This window comes from Leptinotarsa decemlineata, unplaced genomic scaffold (assembly GCF_025532065.1).
Source record: "Leptinotarsa decemlineata unplaced genomic scaffold, Ldec_3_MD MMD2_tig00002974_RagTag_RagTag, whole genome shotgun sequence".
Lineage (NCBI taxonomy): Eukaryota > Metazoa > Arthropoda > Insecta > Coleoptera > Chrysomelidae > Leptinotarsa > Leptinotarsa decemlineata.
This window is the reverse complement of record NW_027412578.1, coordinates 3,488,822-3,506,212: the sequence shown is the minus strand read 5'-3', so window position 1 is coordinate 3,506,212 and position 17,391 is coordinate 3,488,822. Positions and strand designations below refer to the sequence as shown.

General features: G+C 34.8%; 1 protein-coding gene across 2 annotated transcripts in view; it reads right to left on the bottom strand.

The window, feature by feature from the left end:
• Positions 1-55: 55 nt before the first annotated feature.
• The window catches only part of shtd (anaphase promoting complex subunit 1), a 45,602-nt gene continuing 28,266 nt past the window's right edge, over positions 56-17,391 (bottom strand). For both annotated transcript variants that reach the window (XM_074177286.1, XM_074177287.1), the window contains exons 18-25: positions 14,857-14,963; positions 14,230-14,448; positions 10,114-10,240; positions 8,655-8,856; positions 7,236-7,471; positions 6,925-7,173; positions 5,234-5,561; positions 56-500 (exon numbers count right to left, since the gene is read on the bottom strand). In XM_074177286.1, the coding sequence (XP_074033387.1) occupies positions 108-500; positions 5,234-5,561; positions 6,925-7,173; positions 7,236-7,471; positions 8,655-8,856; positions 10,114-10,240; positions 14,230-14,448; positions 14,857-14,963 (1,861 nt within the window). In that variant the 3' untranslated portion in view covers positions 56-107. The remainder of the gene's footprint in view (positions 501-5,233; positions 5,562-6,924; positions 7,174-7,235; positions 7,472-8,654; positions 8,857-10,113; positions 10,241-14,229; positions 14,449-14,856; positions 14,964-17,391) is intronic.

Below are 17,391 nucleotides of genomic sequence, written 5' to 3'. Positions count from 1 at the left end.
AATAGTTAAAGAAGCATAACTCTTTCACCACCCACTTGAAAATTAAAACCCAACCTATCAAAATAAATTTATTTTCTTAAATAAAATTTGTACAAATATTCACACATTTAACGAATATCAAAAATTTTCAGAATTTTTTCTATAGTTTTTGTACATAAACCTTGATTCTGCAAATTGAGAAAAACTTCAAAAAATTCACCTTCATACATTCCACTTTTCCAAGGAAAATTATAAAAAGTTGTGTAACTTGCCAACTTTTTCACATCAAGGCTACCTAAACTGTGAGTGAAGTCCTTGCCCAACAGAAAATTCTGCAACACAGGTTTCAAACTTGTTTCCCAACTGTCGAAAACTCCTACTATTCCTTGATGGAGCGATAAAATTACTTCCTTGGAGATCAGGTTTGAAAATCCCTTCAAATTTGAGAAAACCTGTTTAGTTATTATCTTGAACTGCCAAATAGCCTGAGGGTTTGGAGATTCTTGAAGTTCGGAAACTAACTAGAGAAAAAATAGGCAACTTTATAACCAATTTGTAATTATAGTTTAATCTACAGTCTACTGAATAGATGGAGTTGTAACAGAGGGTCATCTGTACGTGGTTTTTCACAGGTCCAGTATAGGTCAATAGATTTCAATTCTTGACTATTTTCACATACGCAAAAATACAAATGTTAAAAACTGTTGTTTTCTTTATATTTCTTGAAAAAGTACAAGAAAAGGGTGCTATGTAAAAGTATATTTTGTCCTGTATTTCATTGAGGAGATGTGTGTTTTCTTCCGTCTTCCCGAATATATAGTTTGGTGTAGTGAAAATATATTTTCATTTTATAAACATTTTACTTCATCTCCTGAAGACAACGACAACTTGGTGAGTGAAATGCATTTAGTTGACTAGTGAATACGGTTAGTATTACAGTTCTGGTCTTTCAAAAATATGGAGACAATGAAATAACTTTTATACAGTGTCACCGATAAAGTCCGCATCAAATGGGAAACTTTTTTATTTATCGTTTTATGTGAAATTTGATTTTGGCAGTAGATTTTGCTTAAGAAATGATGTCAAATGGCGTCTACAAAATAGGTCACGTGATTTCCTTAACCTGTCAAAATTGACATTTAAAAAAAGAAACATCGAAAAATGACATTATTCTTCAAAATATCCAAAAATATCAAAAGATAAAAACATTTTTTTTTGTAATTTTATACCCACACACCAATGTTCCGTTTTGTTCTAATTCATATTGTGAGGCCATTTGCTCATTGAAAAACTCAAGTACTGTATAGTTTTGAAAGCCCCGTTGAAACTAGATGAACTTTGCATCAAGTTTGACAACTTTTATTTTTCAAAATTTGTTTTTAACATCAAAGAGGCTCTTAAATTATTATTATATTACAAAAAAAGAAATTCGGTGACGAGTTTAGTTAAAATAAATGATTTAGTACAGGTGTGCTTAAATTTTGATAAGTAGAAAAAGCAGGAGTGCGGAAAAATAGTGAAAATATAAAATACTTATTATGGGTTTGAAACTTGGTATGTGGGTATAAAATTACAAAAGAAAATGTTTTTATCCTTTGATATTTTTGGATATTTTGAAGAATAATGTCATTTTTCGATGTTTCTTTTTTTAAATGTCAATTTTGACAGGTTAAGGAAATCACGTGACCTATTTTGTAGACGCCATTTGACATCATTTCTTAAGCAAAATCTACTGCCAAAATCAAATTTCACATAAAACGATAAATAAAAAAGTTTCCCATTTGATGCGGACTTTATCGGTGACACTGTAGAATGCATCAAAGAAAAAAGTTTCAGAAAACAGTGTAAAGGTTTTTCTCTGGCTATTCAATGGTGCAATCAGATTTGACCTTGGCCATTACCTCGACGGACATATCAACTTCAAGGTTATTATTCAAACAGAAACCTATATTTTCTATCAAGGTCTTGAAAAAAACTGGAAAATTTTACGTCTGGATGTAGTTTCGACTATCTTCACGAATATAATATTGACCAGAAGACATTACGATATTGGTCTAGTTACTAGAGACCTTTATCATAATGCCATGGACGAAATCAGATATTATAACTGGTGTTTAGAAAGTTCTCTATCAACTTCTTGACACACTCATCAACTTACATACCATTTTATCACACTGCATGTTAAGTTATTTCTAATGGCTTACAGAGTCAAGGTCATAATCGTGGAGATACTCAAGACCATATTTGGACATGATGCTTTCCACTCTGTTCTTGCGAAAAAGATGTGGGTTTCTGTTGACATAGACCAGACATTCCCAACAAATATTTTTCCAAGGACCCCCTCATCCAGTTGACATAACGGCAAGGACCATAAACCTAAAGTTGAAATATTCTAGATCCATATTAAGAGTTTTCATTTTTTTATTGTTTTAGAAATAGAGGTTGAGATTTTAGGGAAGAAGGTTAAGCCTAATTTTTTTTGTTGAATGTTGTCTTTATTGTTTTACATTTTTCAAAAACTGTTGAAGATTTTTCTTAACAAGATAAGTTGAATCTGACCTTTGAGTCCAATATTTCTGAAATGTTTGGTTCCAGACTTGACACTTTCACTCTGAAATCCGACCGCATGTCGAGCCGATTCCTGTACTTATTTTTCATGAAGCACATGGAGGAAATTGCTTGTTCATACCGATAGGTAGTTGCAAACGGAAGTATCTTTTTCATTGCCTTATCTCCAAGCTTTTTGTAGTCCTTGCATGCTTTTTCCCAGAAGTCTGCAATTTGTTCACCATTAAAAATGCTTTTTATCGTACCACAGCTTAGCCATATCTACAAGTTGGTCTTGTTCTTCTTTGGTGAGGTCTTGGATTCTATCTATTTCTTTGCAGCTGAAGGGATTTCGAATCCAACTATCGCCAGGATCAGGTTCAGGGAGAGGCCAGTCAGTGGAGGCCAGGCTGCGTAGATGCTCAACTGCAATACTCTTTATCTGTTCAGGAAGACTCTCCTCTGAAGACCCCAGAAATTGTTTTAAAGTGGAAAAGTTAGTAAATGACTCATTTTTAGTCCGTGTCTCTTTTTGACCATAGCACTAATCTTGTATTCAACTTTGAACATGTCCACATTGTGCCCTTGCAAACTTAAGTTTAACACATCCAAGTGTTCAAACACACCAGCTAAGTAGGCAGTTGAGCAAAGTCAAGAAAAGTCTGTTAGAAAATCTGCATACTTGGTGTCAAGAAGGAAGACACGAACCTCATCTCAAAGCTCAAAAAACCTTGACAAGATTCTACCCCGTGACGGCCATCTTACTTCCGTATGAATAAGAAGCTGTTCATGCTCACTGCCAATTCTTTGCACAACAAAGAAAATAATCTGGATTGCAGAGGTCGTGCTTTGATGTAGTTAATAATTTGAACTACTTCGTTAAGGGTCTTCTGCAAAAATTCAGGCAACCTTTTGGCAACTAAAGCTTCATGATGAATACAGCAATGTGTCTATTTCACCTCTGGGGCCACTTCTTTGGTACGAGCTTGAAGTCCTGTTTTGTTGCCAGCCATTGATTTTGCTCCATCCGTAGACAATCTCACACATTTTGTCAATGTAATATCATGTTCATTGAAAAAATTCAATGCAGTAAAAATATCTTCTGTTGTGTGAAGTAGTTTGCACGAAAAAAAAAATTCGAATAACTGATCCTCCCACAAATATCGTGTGAAAACCAACATTGTTGCTTTTTTTGATATATCTGTAGTTTCATCCAATTGCAGAGCATACATGTCACATATCTTAAGTCTGACGAGCAATGTTTCTTCAATGTTATTTGCCATATCAGTAATTCTTTTTTGGACAGTATTGTTAGAGAGCGGAACATTACCTATTAGCTTAGCGGCTTCATCACCTAACATTCTCTTGCATAGAATTATTGCTGACGGTAATATAAGTTATTCAGCAATTGTATGACTTTTCCCACGTTTAGCGATAAACTGAGATACCTCATAAGATGCAAGAGTTGCATTTTCATGTACATTTGCCTCCGAGTGTTTAGTAATGTTTTTAGGAGATCTTTTGAGCTCTCCTAAATTATTTTTGATATAATCTAACGACTTACACCTGTGCTCTAGATGCTTTGTTTCAAGATGTCGACGCAGTTTTGCTGGCTTCACATTGAAGTTTAGGCTGCTGCTTAGGTCCAGTGAATGTAAATCCAATTTCCAAGTTATCAGGATTGTATTTTCTAATTTTTGCAGAAGACTCAACACTTATCCTGGATGAGTTAAGTTCAAGAGACGCCGAAGTGTGGGGGTCAAGAGACTCTGATAAGTTCAGTTCTAGAGGCACTGATTTATTTACTTGAACATCTTCAACATCAAATGCATCCTCTTCCTTTTCATCTGGAGGTTTATCTCGTTTTAACGACCCACTTTTCCGCCAACGATCCATTTTCAATAACTATATGTGTATTGTAACTTTCCTCAAAAACTCTTCACAAATTACACACCCTTAAACAACACAGTCTGTGACATTACTAGCAATGAAGCAACGTTCACTTCACTTCTCGCCTGCAGACAGGCAGCGCGCGCATTCTGTAATCCTACAGAAAAACTATTCACCCATCTAGTTACAGTGACGGCACTAGAGTGCGCTAGCGTTAGTTGCTGGACAAAGCCAGACGAAATTAAGTTATCATTCGCTTAGTGCTCAGAAAGCGCAAAAACTTAAAATCTATTACTGTGCCAGTGTACAAAATATGTATATTTTTATAAATTCTAATGATATTTTGCGGACTCCTCTGGCATGGCTTGCGGACCCCCAGGGGTCAGCGTACCACCTGTTGGGAACCACTGACCTAGACCATCGAGGTAATGGTCAAGGCCAAATATGATTAAACAAACTGGAAACTTTTTTCTAAAATGCATTAAATGAATTTTGCTGTTTCCATACTTTTTGGATTACATGATTGTGTTTTCGAATCCAAGTTAGGAGATTACCAACAGAACTACCATACTCTATTTTTCACCAGTTAGCAAATAATATTACATATCACATTAGTTTCACTCTAGAATGTGTGAAAGATATTATATCTATATAGAAAAATTAAAACTCTCGCGTCTTATATAAAATGAAAAATGTAAAAAACAGAGTTTGATTAAATAACATTAATTTTAGTTACAACTGACTTCACAATTAATTCATATTTTGTGAGAAAATTGTTTTATACATTCATCACATTAAAAAAAAATCTGCCACTCACCCTAAACATCGCAATAAAAACTACTATCACAATCAGCTTATCTTTAACAACAGCATCATAAGTGACCTTCAAGAGTGCCTGTTTAAGTCTTCCTTCAGCCGGACTCAACTCAATATTATCTCCAGCGAGAAAATGCTTACAAAATAGTTTTATCGACTTATCGGACGTGAACATGGTAATGGAAGTGGGAGAGGGGTCCCAAGGAACAACTTTCGAATGAGTTAACGTTCGAGCCAGTTGGCTACGGTACCCAAATTTATCCACCAGATAACTGAGGCATCCAGCTCGCTGCTTCACTTCTATGTATCCTGTTGTTGACAGAATTTTTCTGGAAAATGGTTGAGTTCTGGTCAGAAATATGAATTTTCAGAAATAAAAAGGTAATTTTATACAGAAAGGAAAGCCGATATATTATTGCTATTTCTATTCATTTTCCACAGTATTTAAAAATGGTAAGTAAAATTTCAATATGAATATCACTTTTAGAGTAGAGTAGAGTACTTTATTTTAGCATACTACATTATTTTAGCATACTACATAAATAGATGTAAAAAAAATTGAATGTTTTTCGAAAAGTGGACTAAGTTATGAAAGTTATGAAATATGTCATTCCATTTATATTTTGAATTCTATTGAATTTTCTCAACCTAACCAACGATGGAAGGTGTTTTCATTTGTATTTATTCCTATTCATAAAAGGGATCGACATGGTGATATAGTATTAGTGTTGCCAAATATCATTATTGGGAATTCCATCTGAACTTCTAGAAAAATATACGATTCTAACAGATCATCAACATGGCTTTTGAAAAGTAAGATCAGTTGAGACTTGCTATGGTTAATGAGTTCGAGTAGGGATAACCTGCTTTCTGTAACAGAAAAGGGAAACGACGACTCAAGGTCGCTTAAATTGGACGAAAGTTCCTATTTTGGGAAACTAGAATAATCTATTTTCAGAAAGATAATATCAGTGGTTGTTTTTGAAATATTCGTCGAAAAATAGAATTGTTGAATGTTGTTTTTTGGCTCTATCGCCTCCATTTCAAATGATATAAAAAAGGTGGAGGAACTTTCAATACTGATTCATATTTGTTATGATCTGATATAAACCAATTTGAAATGATACGTTTCGTTTATTGGATTTCATCATCAACTTTTTTTTTTCATTCTTTTAGATTCCCCAAAGAAATAAAAGATCAGTATTTAGGAGAAATTGTTTCACTGATCAGGCATTGTGATTTAAACAACCATCCTGTTGAAACCAAATGTCTCCAAAATTATTAGGAAGTAGATGTACTGTTGGAATAATTTGATTTTGTAGTAGCTGTAGGTATTTGACAGAATTCAGGTTACCAACAATAAAGAAGGGACCTATAATTCAGTTTCCTAACATTCCTCTCCAAACATTGAGTGTTTGTGGGAACTGAGTACGCACAGGAATACTCAAATGCTAATTTTCCCGAGACTAATATCGAACAATGGATGGTTTGTATTATCTATGATGACTCTTCTGCTGATAAAACGATTTTCAAAAATGAATCATTTTCATTTGGTTTTTCCATCACGGTTTCACAAAATTTCATTCGTCTAAAGTGCTATGTTACATAACCTATTAATTGAATAGACACCTAACTGAAATATTGAAAACAGTGTTAGAAAAAATTGTATACATTTTTTAAATTGATACTCACTCAAGAAGTTCCCAGTTTCGACCTCTCTCAAACGAAACCGGCCAATATCTGTCATCATCCACTTCAACTTTGATCAATGTATTTAGATCAGGTATAATACCGGGCCCTTTAATGTTCATTGCCTTTCCATTCAGTTTGACTACCCTAAGATTGGCGTAACAATTTTCGTCCAAATGTACCTCTTTTGGTATGATCAGCCTTGGTTCCACAGCCAGAACATACAGGTGACGGAATGCTTGCAAGTGGTACCTGAAATGAATAATAATACAACATCAAAAACCTCAACACTAAGCGCAATATTTTCTACAAACCTATTATCATTGCTATGGGTAGGAAACTTCGGATAGAATGCACAAATCAGAGCTGCCACACTAGCTGGCGAATTTGAGAGTGTATATCTTCCACCACCCAAAAACAAGAGTCCAAGAGCCATATGAGTGGCCAAGTGGGAACCATAAGTAACCACAGAACTGTTTGGAACACCTACTCTCCTTCTCAGATGACGTACTAAACGTATTATTTCCAAATTACCTGTACCTGCCATAACCTATAATGAAACAGCTTGAAGGAAGAAGCTTTAAAATCATACACAAATACTACATTTTATCACAGACTGATTGGAGTGAATAATATTTTTATAATGACTATTATAAGGCGTAATGTAATTGTGACATTACATATTTTGTAAAATTCCTTTGATGAATCTCGTGAGGGTAAAGGTTGTGATTGATCAATGCCACAAGCAAGATGATTGAAATTCCGCATATGACATACCATCAATTCGATTTTGCCTAAACATTTAAATTATAAAATATCTGATCCAGATGAATTTTCCACACTCTAACCGATGCTCAAAAAAAAATCTTTAAGAAAATACTAAAAAATCAAAAAGCTTGCTGCAAAATCTATATAAAAGATTATTATGGGTGACAAAACGAATCTGTGATATTCTAATGAACCGGAAACTAAGCAAAAATCCACAGTTTGAGCGTTTTCAGTCAAGTCCCACGAAAGTTGTTCATTCACACAAAAGATTCACAACAGTTAACATTGAATGGTATACAACAATTCTTTTATCAAAAATCTTCTATGAAATTATGAAAAACAACTGAAATATCTAATCATTTTCATCATGACACTACCAACTTCCACATTTTGCATTAATCAGTTGATTATTTGAAGGAGAACAACATCAAATTTGATGACTCAAGTGTCCGAAATATAATTTATCACACAACGACTTATTTTTCTCCTATGTCAGACAAAACATGTATGGACAATTTTCTCCAGCTATTAGCTGTTCAAGGCTTTCAAAACCATGTGTTGATGAGTGAAAGGATACCAGTTTTGTCAAAAGAAAACATTTTCATATTAACTTGCGCTAAATACTAACAATTTATCTATATTTTGGGCCACATCACACCACTACTCAAAGATCAATAACATTTAACAGTTCCAAATTCAAAATTTATTTTCATTTATACAATGTCAATTATCCTCCACTATTAGTAGACAGGTGACAGAAGGAACAGTGATTAAAGTCTGATAACATCGATAAGTTAATGGGTGAAAAAAAAAAAACTTGAAAATTGTTGAACCTTAAATAATAAAACAATTCTATCAAAAAATAACCAGTATTTCACAAAATCTTTGCAGGTGACCATCATAATAAAGACCCAAATGATGAAGGATCATCTAATTTCAATGAAAAAGCCATTTTTTCAACTTACCATCGCTGTTGATAAAAGAACTATTGTCAGGCAAGTTTCGATGGTAGATTTACCAGCCAATTCAGCAATCGATTTCGAAGTTAAAGATGTGAACATATGGCAAAAGTGTAAAAGAGTTTCGAATGCATCTTCATCAGCAGTTCCAGCAAATTTCAAACCAAGAGCAAAACAGGCACCTGCCACTATGTTACAATAAGCTTGACTGAAAAAAAAGAACTATTACATATAGGAAAAATTGAAGTATTTACAGGTTTAATCTGACTTGGAGAAATTTTACATTATTTTACTAACACTAACCAACAACTGTAGCTTTATTGAATACCCTTCAAGCTAATATTTCTTTATGAACCAAAATGAGATCATTTTACTTGGTTTATCGCTTATGCAAAAATATTTTCCAAAGACAATTTTAGAAAACAATAAAAATATAACATCTACGTGTTGCCAAATGTGAGTACTTGCATTGAATACATTCAAACTTGAAGAAGTTTCAAAATCTGAAGTGGCTAAACGACGCAGAAATTACTGTGGGTTAAATTACCTATCAGCTTGGCAACACTGGGTCGTCAGTCTGTAATTTATTGGAGTTGTACTGTACTGTGGTGCTGGATCCTGTTTTTATTATGCTTGTTTTCTTGTGCGAAATGATTATTGAATAAAATTGAAGTTTACTGTTTTTTTAAAGAAATTCATTAGGAAAGTAATGATTTACAATCACTGTATGCTGTCATTTGGAAAAATACCAGCGTAGCATTCATGAAAATATATGAATATATAAATACTTGTTTGGAAGCACCATACCATGATACCAGAAAGCTCAACACGGATCACTCGGATCATTTATAAATACCATTTAAACCAAGAGGGAATTTTTAAAGATTCTGTAACAAGTTAAAACCCATCTGTTCTCAATATCTGCAGTTGATACAGAATAGTTACTTTTCTACTGAAAATAATATCCTAAAGCGCTCTTCATTCAATTAGTTATGGTGACTGATGATGAATTTCATTAGTTCAGACTTCCATTGTCTAATATGATATAAAATAATTTGAAATCCCTGAAACAATAAATAAAATTGAAATGAATAACTGAAAATAACAATTATATTAAGCAAAAAACCCCTGAAATAAAATTACAATAAAATAAAATATAAGGAACAATTGAAAATTGAACAATTTTATTGATTCTTTCAGGGATTTCAATTCATTTTATATCATATTAGACAATGGAAGTCAGAACTGATGATTTTCACCATGAAACATTGTTAACCACTTTCAAACAAACGTGATTGATGATGCTGACACATACAATATATAGATGTCAGCCAATCAGAAAGTGTTCTTATGCGACAAAATTCAAAATGTTTAGATTAGGTTCAAAATACGAATTTTGCGATATATAAATTTTTGTTTGGTTGAAACTAGAGAGACATACAAGTAGCCAATTATTCTTTCTTACTTCATAGCTTCGTAATCCACATCTAAGTAGTGGCAGGGTTTGACCATACAGTGCGGAATTATTGTTGGTGGTACTTGGCCTTCTACCCACTCCTTTGAAGGTTCAACATCAGCCCACAGAATAAGAGCTGAAATGATAAGAAGAATTTGGAACCTCTCTCACCAGAACAAAAATACTCTCTCGATGCACGTTATGCAAGTTAGCATCATAAAACAACTGGTCTAGTAGTATACTAGTCTCAAGACTACTGTTGTAGTAGTCTTGATCATTTCCTGATAATACTAACTTGGTTAGTCAAACGCACGTCGAGAGACAGTATTTTTGTTCTGGTGAGGGAAAAGTATTTTCAATAGAAGAGCTGAAATGTAAGTATTTGATATAATTAAGCAAGAAAAATCTGTCTCAACTACTGAATATTTATTTATACAGTTTCAGAAACAGATGATAACATACTGTTGAGAAATATCGTCGATATAAATTAAATTACACAAGGAACGATGAGCACTTTGTTCAAATATAAAAAGTAAGTAGACAAGCAGAGTACTCAGCAACAGGACACATGAGGAGGGTGGCATTATATGCTTCCCCCCTGAATAACACCACCAGTATGCTTATCATACCGGCAAATCGACAGATTTAGCATTAAACAACTTTGTAGAGAAAATGTCCCAATTCCTTGACATCAAGGAGATTGCGGTTGTTGTATTTCTCGATATTGAAGGAGCATTTCACAATGCACTACCTAAATCTATAGGATAGGTATTGAGAGAGGCTAGATGGACTGCATATAGACTTGTGCACATTGCCAATTGCATAAATCAATTTAATGCAGAGTGCAAGAGACTGTTGGTTGACATTGGAAGTCACAGCATTCTGCAAATGAGCTCTGACTTTATGCGACCAACTGTCAACTACGAACTGCCCGAGTAGAGAGGACTGGTTTCTCTGGGAGAAGGAAATATTAGGAGCAGATATTTGTTGGTTCACAGGTTCCAGTTCTGGTGCAGGTGTTTTCAGTCGCAGACCCAGGACAGAGATATCAACCTGCCTAGGAACCTATGAGACTGTATTTCAAGCGGAAATTTCCGCTATTGAATTGTGTGCGGTGAGATTGGAAGAATCCAACCTCATACACATGTCAATAAAAATATTCTCGGATAGTCGAGCGACGTTGGAAGCTCATTGCTACTACCGAGCAACGTCTAAATTGGTAGCAAATTCCCAAAAACGACTCTCCTCGATAGGAAGACTCAACAGATTGTCTCTGGTCTGGATTCCTGGCCATATTGGCCTGGAAGGCAATGAGGCTGCTGACTCCCTTGCAAAGGAGGGTGCTGCAAGCAGCTTCATCGGACCAGAACCTGTCATTGACATTGTTTTAGGCTTTGCCAAATAAAGATTAAACACCTGGATGGCAAGAAGATTTATGTACTTCTGGCAGAGTCTTCCAGGATTGGTTCACTCAAGACGTTTATTCACCCTTCGAAGCTTGATACCAAACAGTTGTTGGACTACTGTGGGGATGAACTACGATGTCTAACAGGTTTTCTTACAGGTCACTGTCATTTGAAAATCATCATATACAGAGACTCGGACTGTCGGAAGACAGTATGTGTGGCCTATGTTTGTAAAATGATGAAACAGCAGAGCACATACTTTGTGCCTGTCCCGCTGGGGACCGAATCAGGTTTTTAGAGTTCGGCAGAGCCGTACTCTTACCATTTGACCTGACTCACCATACAAACTAATCGGCTTCATTAAGAAGCTGGGTTTATTTGGTCGAGTGTGAATAGGTGTGAAACGGTCAAAAACCAAAGAAGCCTCAGGATGTGGAGTGTATTCCAGGTCACTAAGCCTAAGGATTAAGTGGGGAATGGGAAGAAATACCAGCGTGGTCCAAACAAAACTGGCTGGTATCTCAATCGCCACAAAAGAAATAACCAAGAAAGGATTTTCTGGCAAAAACATGACAATCTGCACTGATAGCAGACAAGCACTATTAGCCTTGAACAGACAGCGTGTTACCTCAGGGCTAGTACTAGAGTGCCACCAAGATTTAGCCAAAGCCTCGGTAGATAATAACATTATCCTGAAGTGGGTTAAAGGGCACGACAGGAGTAAAGGTAATCGCATTGCCGACTCTTTAGCCAAGGAAGCGGCTGGACTAAGAATTTTAGGACCCAGTGGCACCCACGGCCTGATGACTTCGACAATTGCGGAACTAGTCAAATGTTACACCCATGCTCAATCCTTGGGATGGAATCAAAGGATGTAATCTTGCCAGGATCATCTTGGGCGACCCTGGGAAGCTAGCGCTGAAGAAATATCTGGCGATGACTAGGAAAAATGTACGCCTTACAGTAGGATTTCTGACTGGCCACTGTCAACTAAGGAAACACCTCCATAATATGGGGCTAGTGGATACACCTCTATGCAGGATGTGTGAACAGGATGATGAGACTGTCAGGCAGTGCGAGACTGTGCAGACTGTGCGAGTGCCCGGAGTTATCGACAATAAGAGAGTGTGTGTTCGGCGAGTCTTGGCCTACACCTGTCTCCTAGTGACCTGTACACCTTCCTGGAAAGGACAGGATGGACGATGACCTAGGAGGACAACTTCTCGGGAGGATGTACAATGGGTCACATGTGGCCTAAGTGCTGTGGGCTTACACTCACCCTCCCTACTCTATAGATACAGGTGTGAGCCACAATAAATCCTTGCAGGTTGCGGTGGAGGGTCGAATAGACCCACTAAATTTAGATCTAATCTAACCTAACACAGCAACAGTATAAATAAAATTGAAAACATTTCTATGTGAATCACGAAAACCCAGACCGCCTATAATTTTCAATGCTCATTTTTTTAATTCAAAAAATTTCTCAAGCGTCCGAGGCATAATCCCAGTGCATTCATCATACCATATTTCATGCATGAGTAGCAGCAGGCAAAATAAAGTTGTCTAACCATTATATTGTTTCAAAAGTTTTTCCCTTCTTAATATCATGTGTTTTTGTAGATCCATAGAGAATTTTTTTCTCTATACATTGTTAATGTTAATTTTTTCAAAATTTTAATTTTTTGCCTTTCTTCAGCTTATTTCTATATGATGTCGTTAAGCGATTTTTTGCCAATTTTTCACTACAAATTTTAAAAGAAGCAAAGCGCTGCCGAGCATTTGGCTATGGTGGAGACTGACCCATCACAAACGGAGCATGGGATGGCGGAAGAACTGGGAGTCAGCCTCCATGGGGTTTTTGATGATTTAAAACGTATTGGACAGGTCAAAAAGTTCGAATAATGGATGCCCCATGATTTGAACGATCGACCGAAGTTGCCACGTTTCGAGGTCTGTTCTTTTTTGCTTTTGCGCAACCAAAACGATCCTTTTTTGGATCGGATCATCACGTGTGATGAAAAGTAAATCATCTACGACAACAGGAGACGTTCAGGATAGTGGTTGGAAACCGTTGATTCATCCAGACACTTCCCAATAGTGAACCCACCAAAAAAAGACCATGGCTACAGTATGGTAGTCAGCAGCTGGTGTGATTCACTATGACTTTCTGCAATCTGGCTAAACCATCACAGCAGTCCTGTCGTGAGGAAATCGATGGAATGTACAGAAAATTGCATCAGCAGCAACCGGCACTGGTCAACAGAAGAGGTCCAATGCTGTTCTATGCTGCCTCATCCACCATACTCCCCAGACCTTTCGCCAACCGACTACAATCTTTTCAAACAGTTCGATAACTTTCTCAACAGTAGAAGATCCCTCACCAATCAGGACCAGGAAAAAACGACCTTAGTCGACTTATTTTGATTAAATTGAATAAGAATTCACTGAGATATTATGTTTTAAGTAGACTCATAAAAACGGACCAAACTTTTGAAATAACCTTATACTTACTGTTAACAATTTTTTTAGCACTTTGTATGGAATGAAAATATTTTTCGCCTTTATTTCACTTAATAAAAAAAATTTATCAAAATGAAGTGTAATAAATACTCAGTAGTCACATAATTTTGCGAATTGACAAAAATACTGAAATTTAAAAAATGCAAAATGGTTGGTAGTTCAGTTTCATTTTGATGAAAGTTTGAATGTTGAAACTTACACCTAGATAATACCCTTAACAAAAGGAAATCTGGTCGAACAAAATCCAACAAATATTGAGTTTCAGGTGGAGCCATCCAATCAGCCACAGCCTTATTTCCAGTACCCAAATACATAAGACCTAGAGCTAACGTTGCACCAGGTGCTGTTATATCCAAGTTGACGGAAGAACCTTCCCGAATTTGAAAAGAGGGCGTTTTGTATTTGTCTTTTTGAGATCCTTAAAAAAAATTTAATAATATTAATAGGATAACAATGAATTTGATTTCATATTGTTAGAATTTTTTCAAACTAGAGACTGTACATAACTTCAAATAACGTGATAAGTGAATGATTTCAATGACAGATTTGTGACATTAGCTCAAATGTCTTATTATTTACACATTTTAGACTGATTAATTTTTTTTATATTATTTAAAACTCAGTTTTCATATAGTGCAGTACGTAAATAACTGACAAAATCATTTTCCACGGAATTTACAATTTTTCATTATAGTGACATTGATCAAGTTACATGGCAAATCAAAAAATATACTTAATTCAAAATCATTAAAATCCATTTTGAAATACATGTATATGACAACATAAGAATTTCTATTTAATAAAATCGAACACACTGAGCACTTACCGGTAAGCGACCTCTTGTTTCCCCCTACCATATAATAGTGGAGGGAATCTGGCACATTCAAGTCTGATAATCCAGCTGGATGGCCTCCATGCCTTAGAGTAACTAACCTAGAATATGCAGTATACATTTTCATATTGATTTTATTGAATGAATAAAAACTGTCAACAAATGTTCACTTCGTATTTGACCAACCGAATACAGCGAGTGGAGTGCAATAATAAGAAAAGTCAATTCCTACAAATTGAAAGGGGAGTACCTCAAGGTTCAATCTTGGAACCTCTGCTGTTCCTCATTTATATGAATGACCTACCCCATAATGTGGCTGCACATAACAGATTATCTGTACTCTTTGCAGATGATGCTACATTCACAATCAGTATAGAAAGGGATGAAGATCTCAAAATAGCCCAAGATGATGTCAGACAACAAGCACATACATGGTTCGCCAGCAATGAATTCATACTGAATGATAGTAAAACTGCAAGCCTAAAATTTGATTGTAGGCCAAATAATTCTGCTAATCAGGCAGAAATGTATGGAAATGTGAAATTTCTAGGTGTACAAATTGACAGTCACCTCCAGTGGTCACAACATGTGAATTTTTTGTGTACTAAACTCTCCAAGGCTGTTTCTGCTATTAAAACAGTTCGAGACCTTGTAAATCAAAGAGCAGCGCTATCTTATTATTACTGCCTATTCCACTCACACCTTCAGTATGCTACTTTATCTTGGAGTAATGCAGCTCAAACATACATAGTTAAACTACTAATTTTACGAAAGTCTGCTATAAGCTGTATTACAAAGTCAAATTGGGAGGCTAGTTGTAGGCCTTTATTTCCGGCTCTGGGAATAATGACTGTTTATGCTTTAATTATATACCACAAACTAATATATATCAGAAATAATATTGAATTCAATGAAACTCATGAAGAGATACATGAATATGATACAAGGTTTAAAACCAGAATAGTTGAACCAAAAACAAGGCTTCAAAAAAACCACCAAAATTGATACGGGACTCTATAACAACTTACCATCTCAATTTCGAGATTTACCTCGAAAAATATTCAAATCCAAATTGAAATGTATTTTATCTAGTAACTGTATTTACAACTTCCAAGAATTTACTCAGTTGATCGCTGAAAATCGGCATTTGTTATGGATAATCACAGTGATTGAATATAACTTCCCATTTTATTGTTACAGTATATATCCATATATTATCTATATTTCATTCATTTGACATTCTATACATTAACATTATATATTTTTTTACATTTTATACATCATACTTCATATATTTTATACATTTACGTTTTATATATAATTCATACATTTTACATTTTATATATTCATATTTAGTCATCCCTTAAAATGTATTTTATCTTGTATGAAGATCATATATGTTTTTTTATTCTTCAATATCCCATATCACAATCATTTTCAACCTCGATTATATTCCCAGGACTACAAATTATTCTATCATCTATCTTTAGTTATTTGGGTTAAGGTTTGGACGTGTCTATAAAATGTAAAATTTTCTCGAGGCAAATAAAGATGAAATGAAATGAAATGTAAGAAATATTCAAATTGAATAGGCCAAGTTTTCTAGTCTTACCAATGTGGAATTTCAAAAAATAAAGAAATAAATGAACTCAAGTCTAACAATTGACCCTCAAATGGAAAATTTAAAGAAGATATAATTAAATAGCGACATCTAGTTGGAATATTCTGAAATCAGAAAACTGTTTTCAGATTTTAAATTTCAGCACAAAGATTATTTATAGTACACAGTTTGCTTCATTTTGGATCAAAATTTGTTCAAGTCTTGAAAAAGTATTGTTACTTACACGCTTAGACAAAATTGGATGTTTATAAAAAGGATCACCCAATACAACAAGCCAACTAATAAGGTGACATACAATTACAAATCTCAATTTGAATCGTGTGTATCTAAAAATCTATATCAAACTATAAAAAAAAAGAATATAACTTACATGAGTAACCCCCTTTTCTGAGACCCCATCTATAATACACAAATCCTTTCTTTCCCAAAAGCTTATCTCTCCTAAAACTATACCCCTTTCAATTTAAACAAGATTCATATGGCTAGGATTAAATCAAATAAGCGAATGAATGAATGTCACAATTGAAGATGAAATGTTATCTCTTTATATATTTGAAGTGAAAGCTAAATAGAAAAAAACGATTTTTGTAAAATTCAATGTTCATATAACAGCAGTTGTTTTGAAAATACTTTTTCTTTTGAGTGATTCAATATTTGTATGAAAATGGTTTTTCGAGAGGGGTTTATATCTGAAAGTATTTTTTTTCTTTCTTCCTAGGAAGTTTCCCACTTTTTTTGCATAAAGATGGAGAAGAAGCAAGCCAAAACCTTTTTTCGCTCAAAAAGGTATTCTGTACAGCTTCAATTTCTTTTATGAACTTCATGATAGGGACTGCACATGACTGAACCATACTCCAACAGAAATCTAACCAATCTTGCCAGCCGACCTGAAAAATCACTCGCCAAAT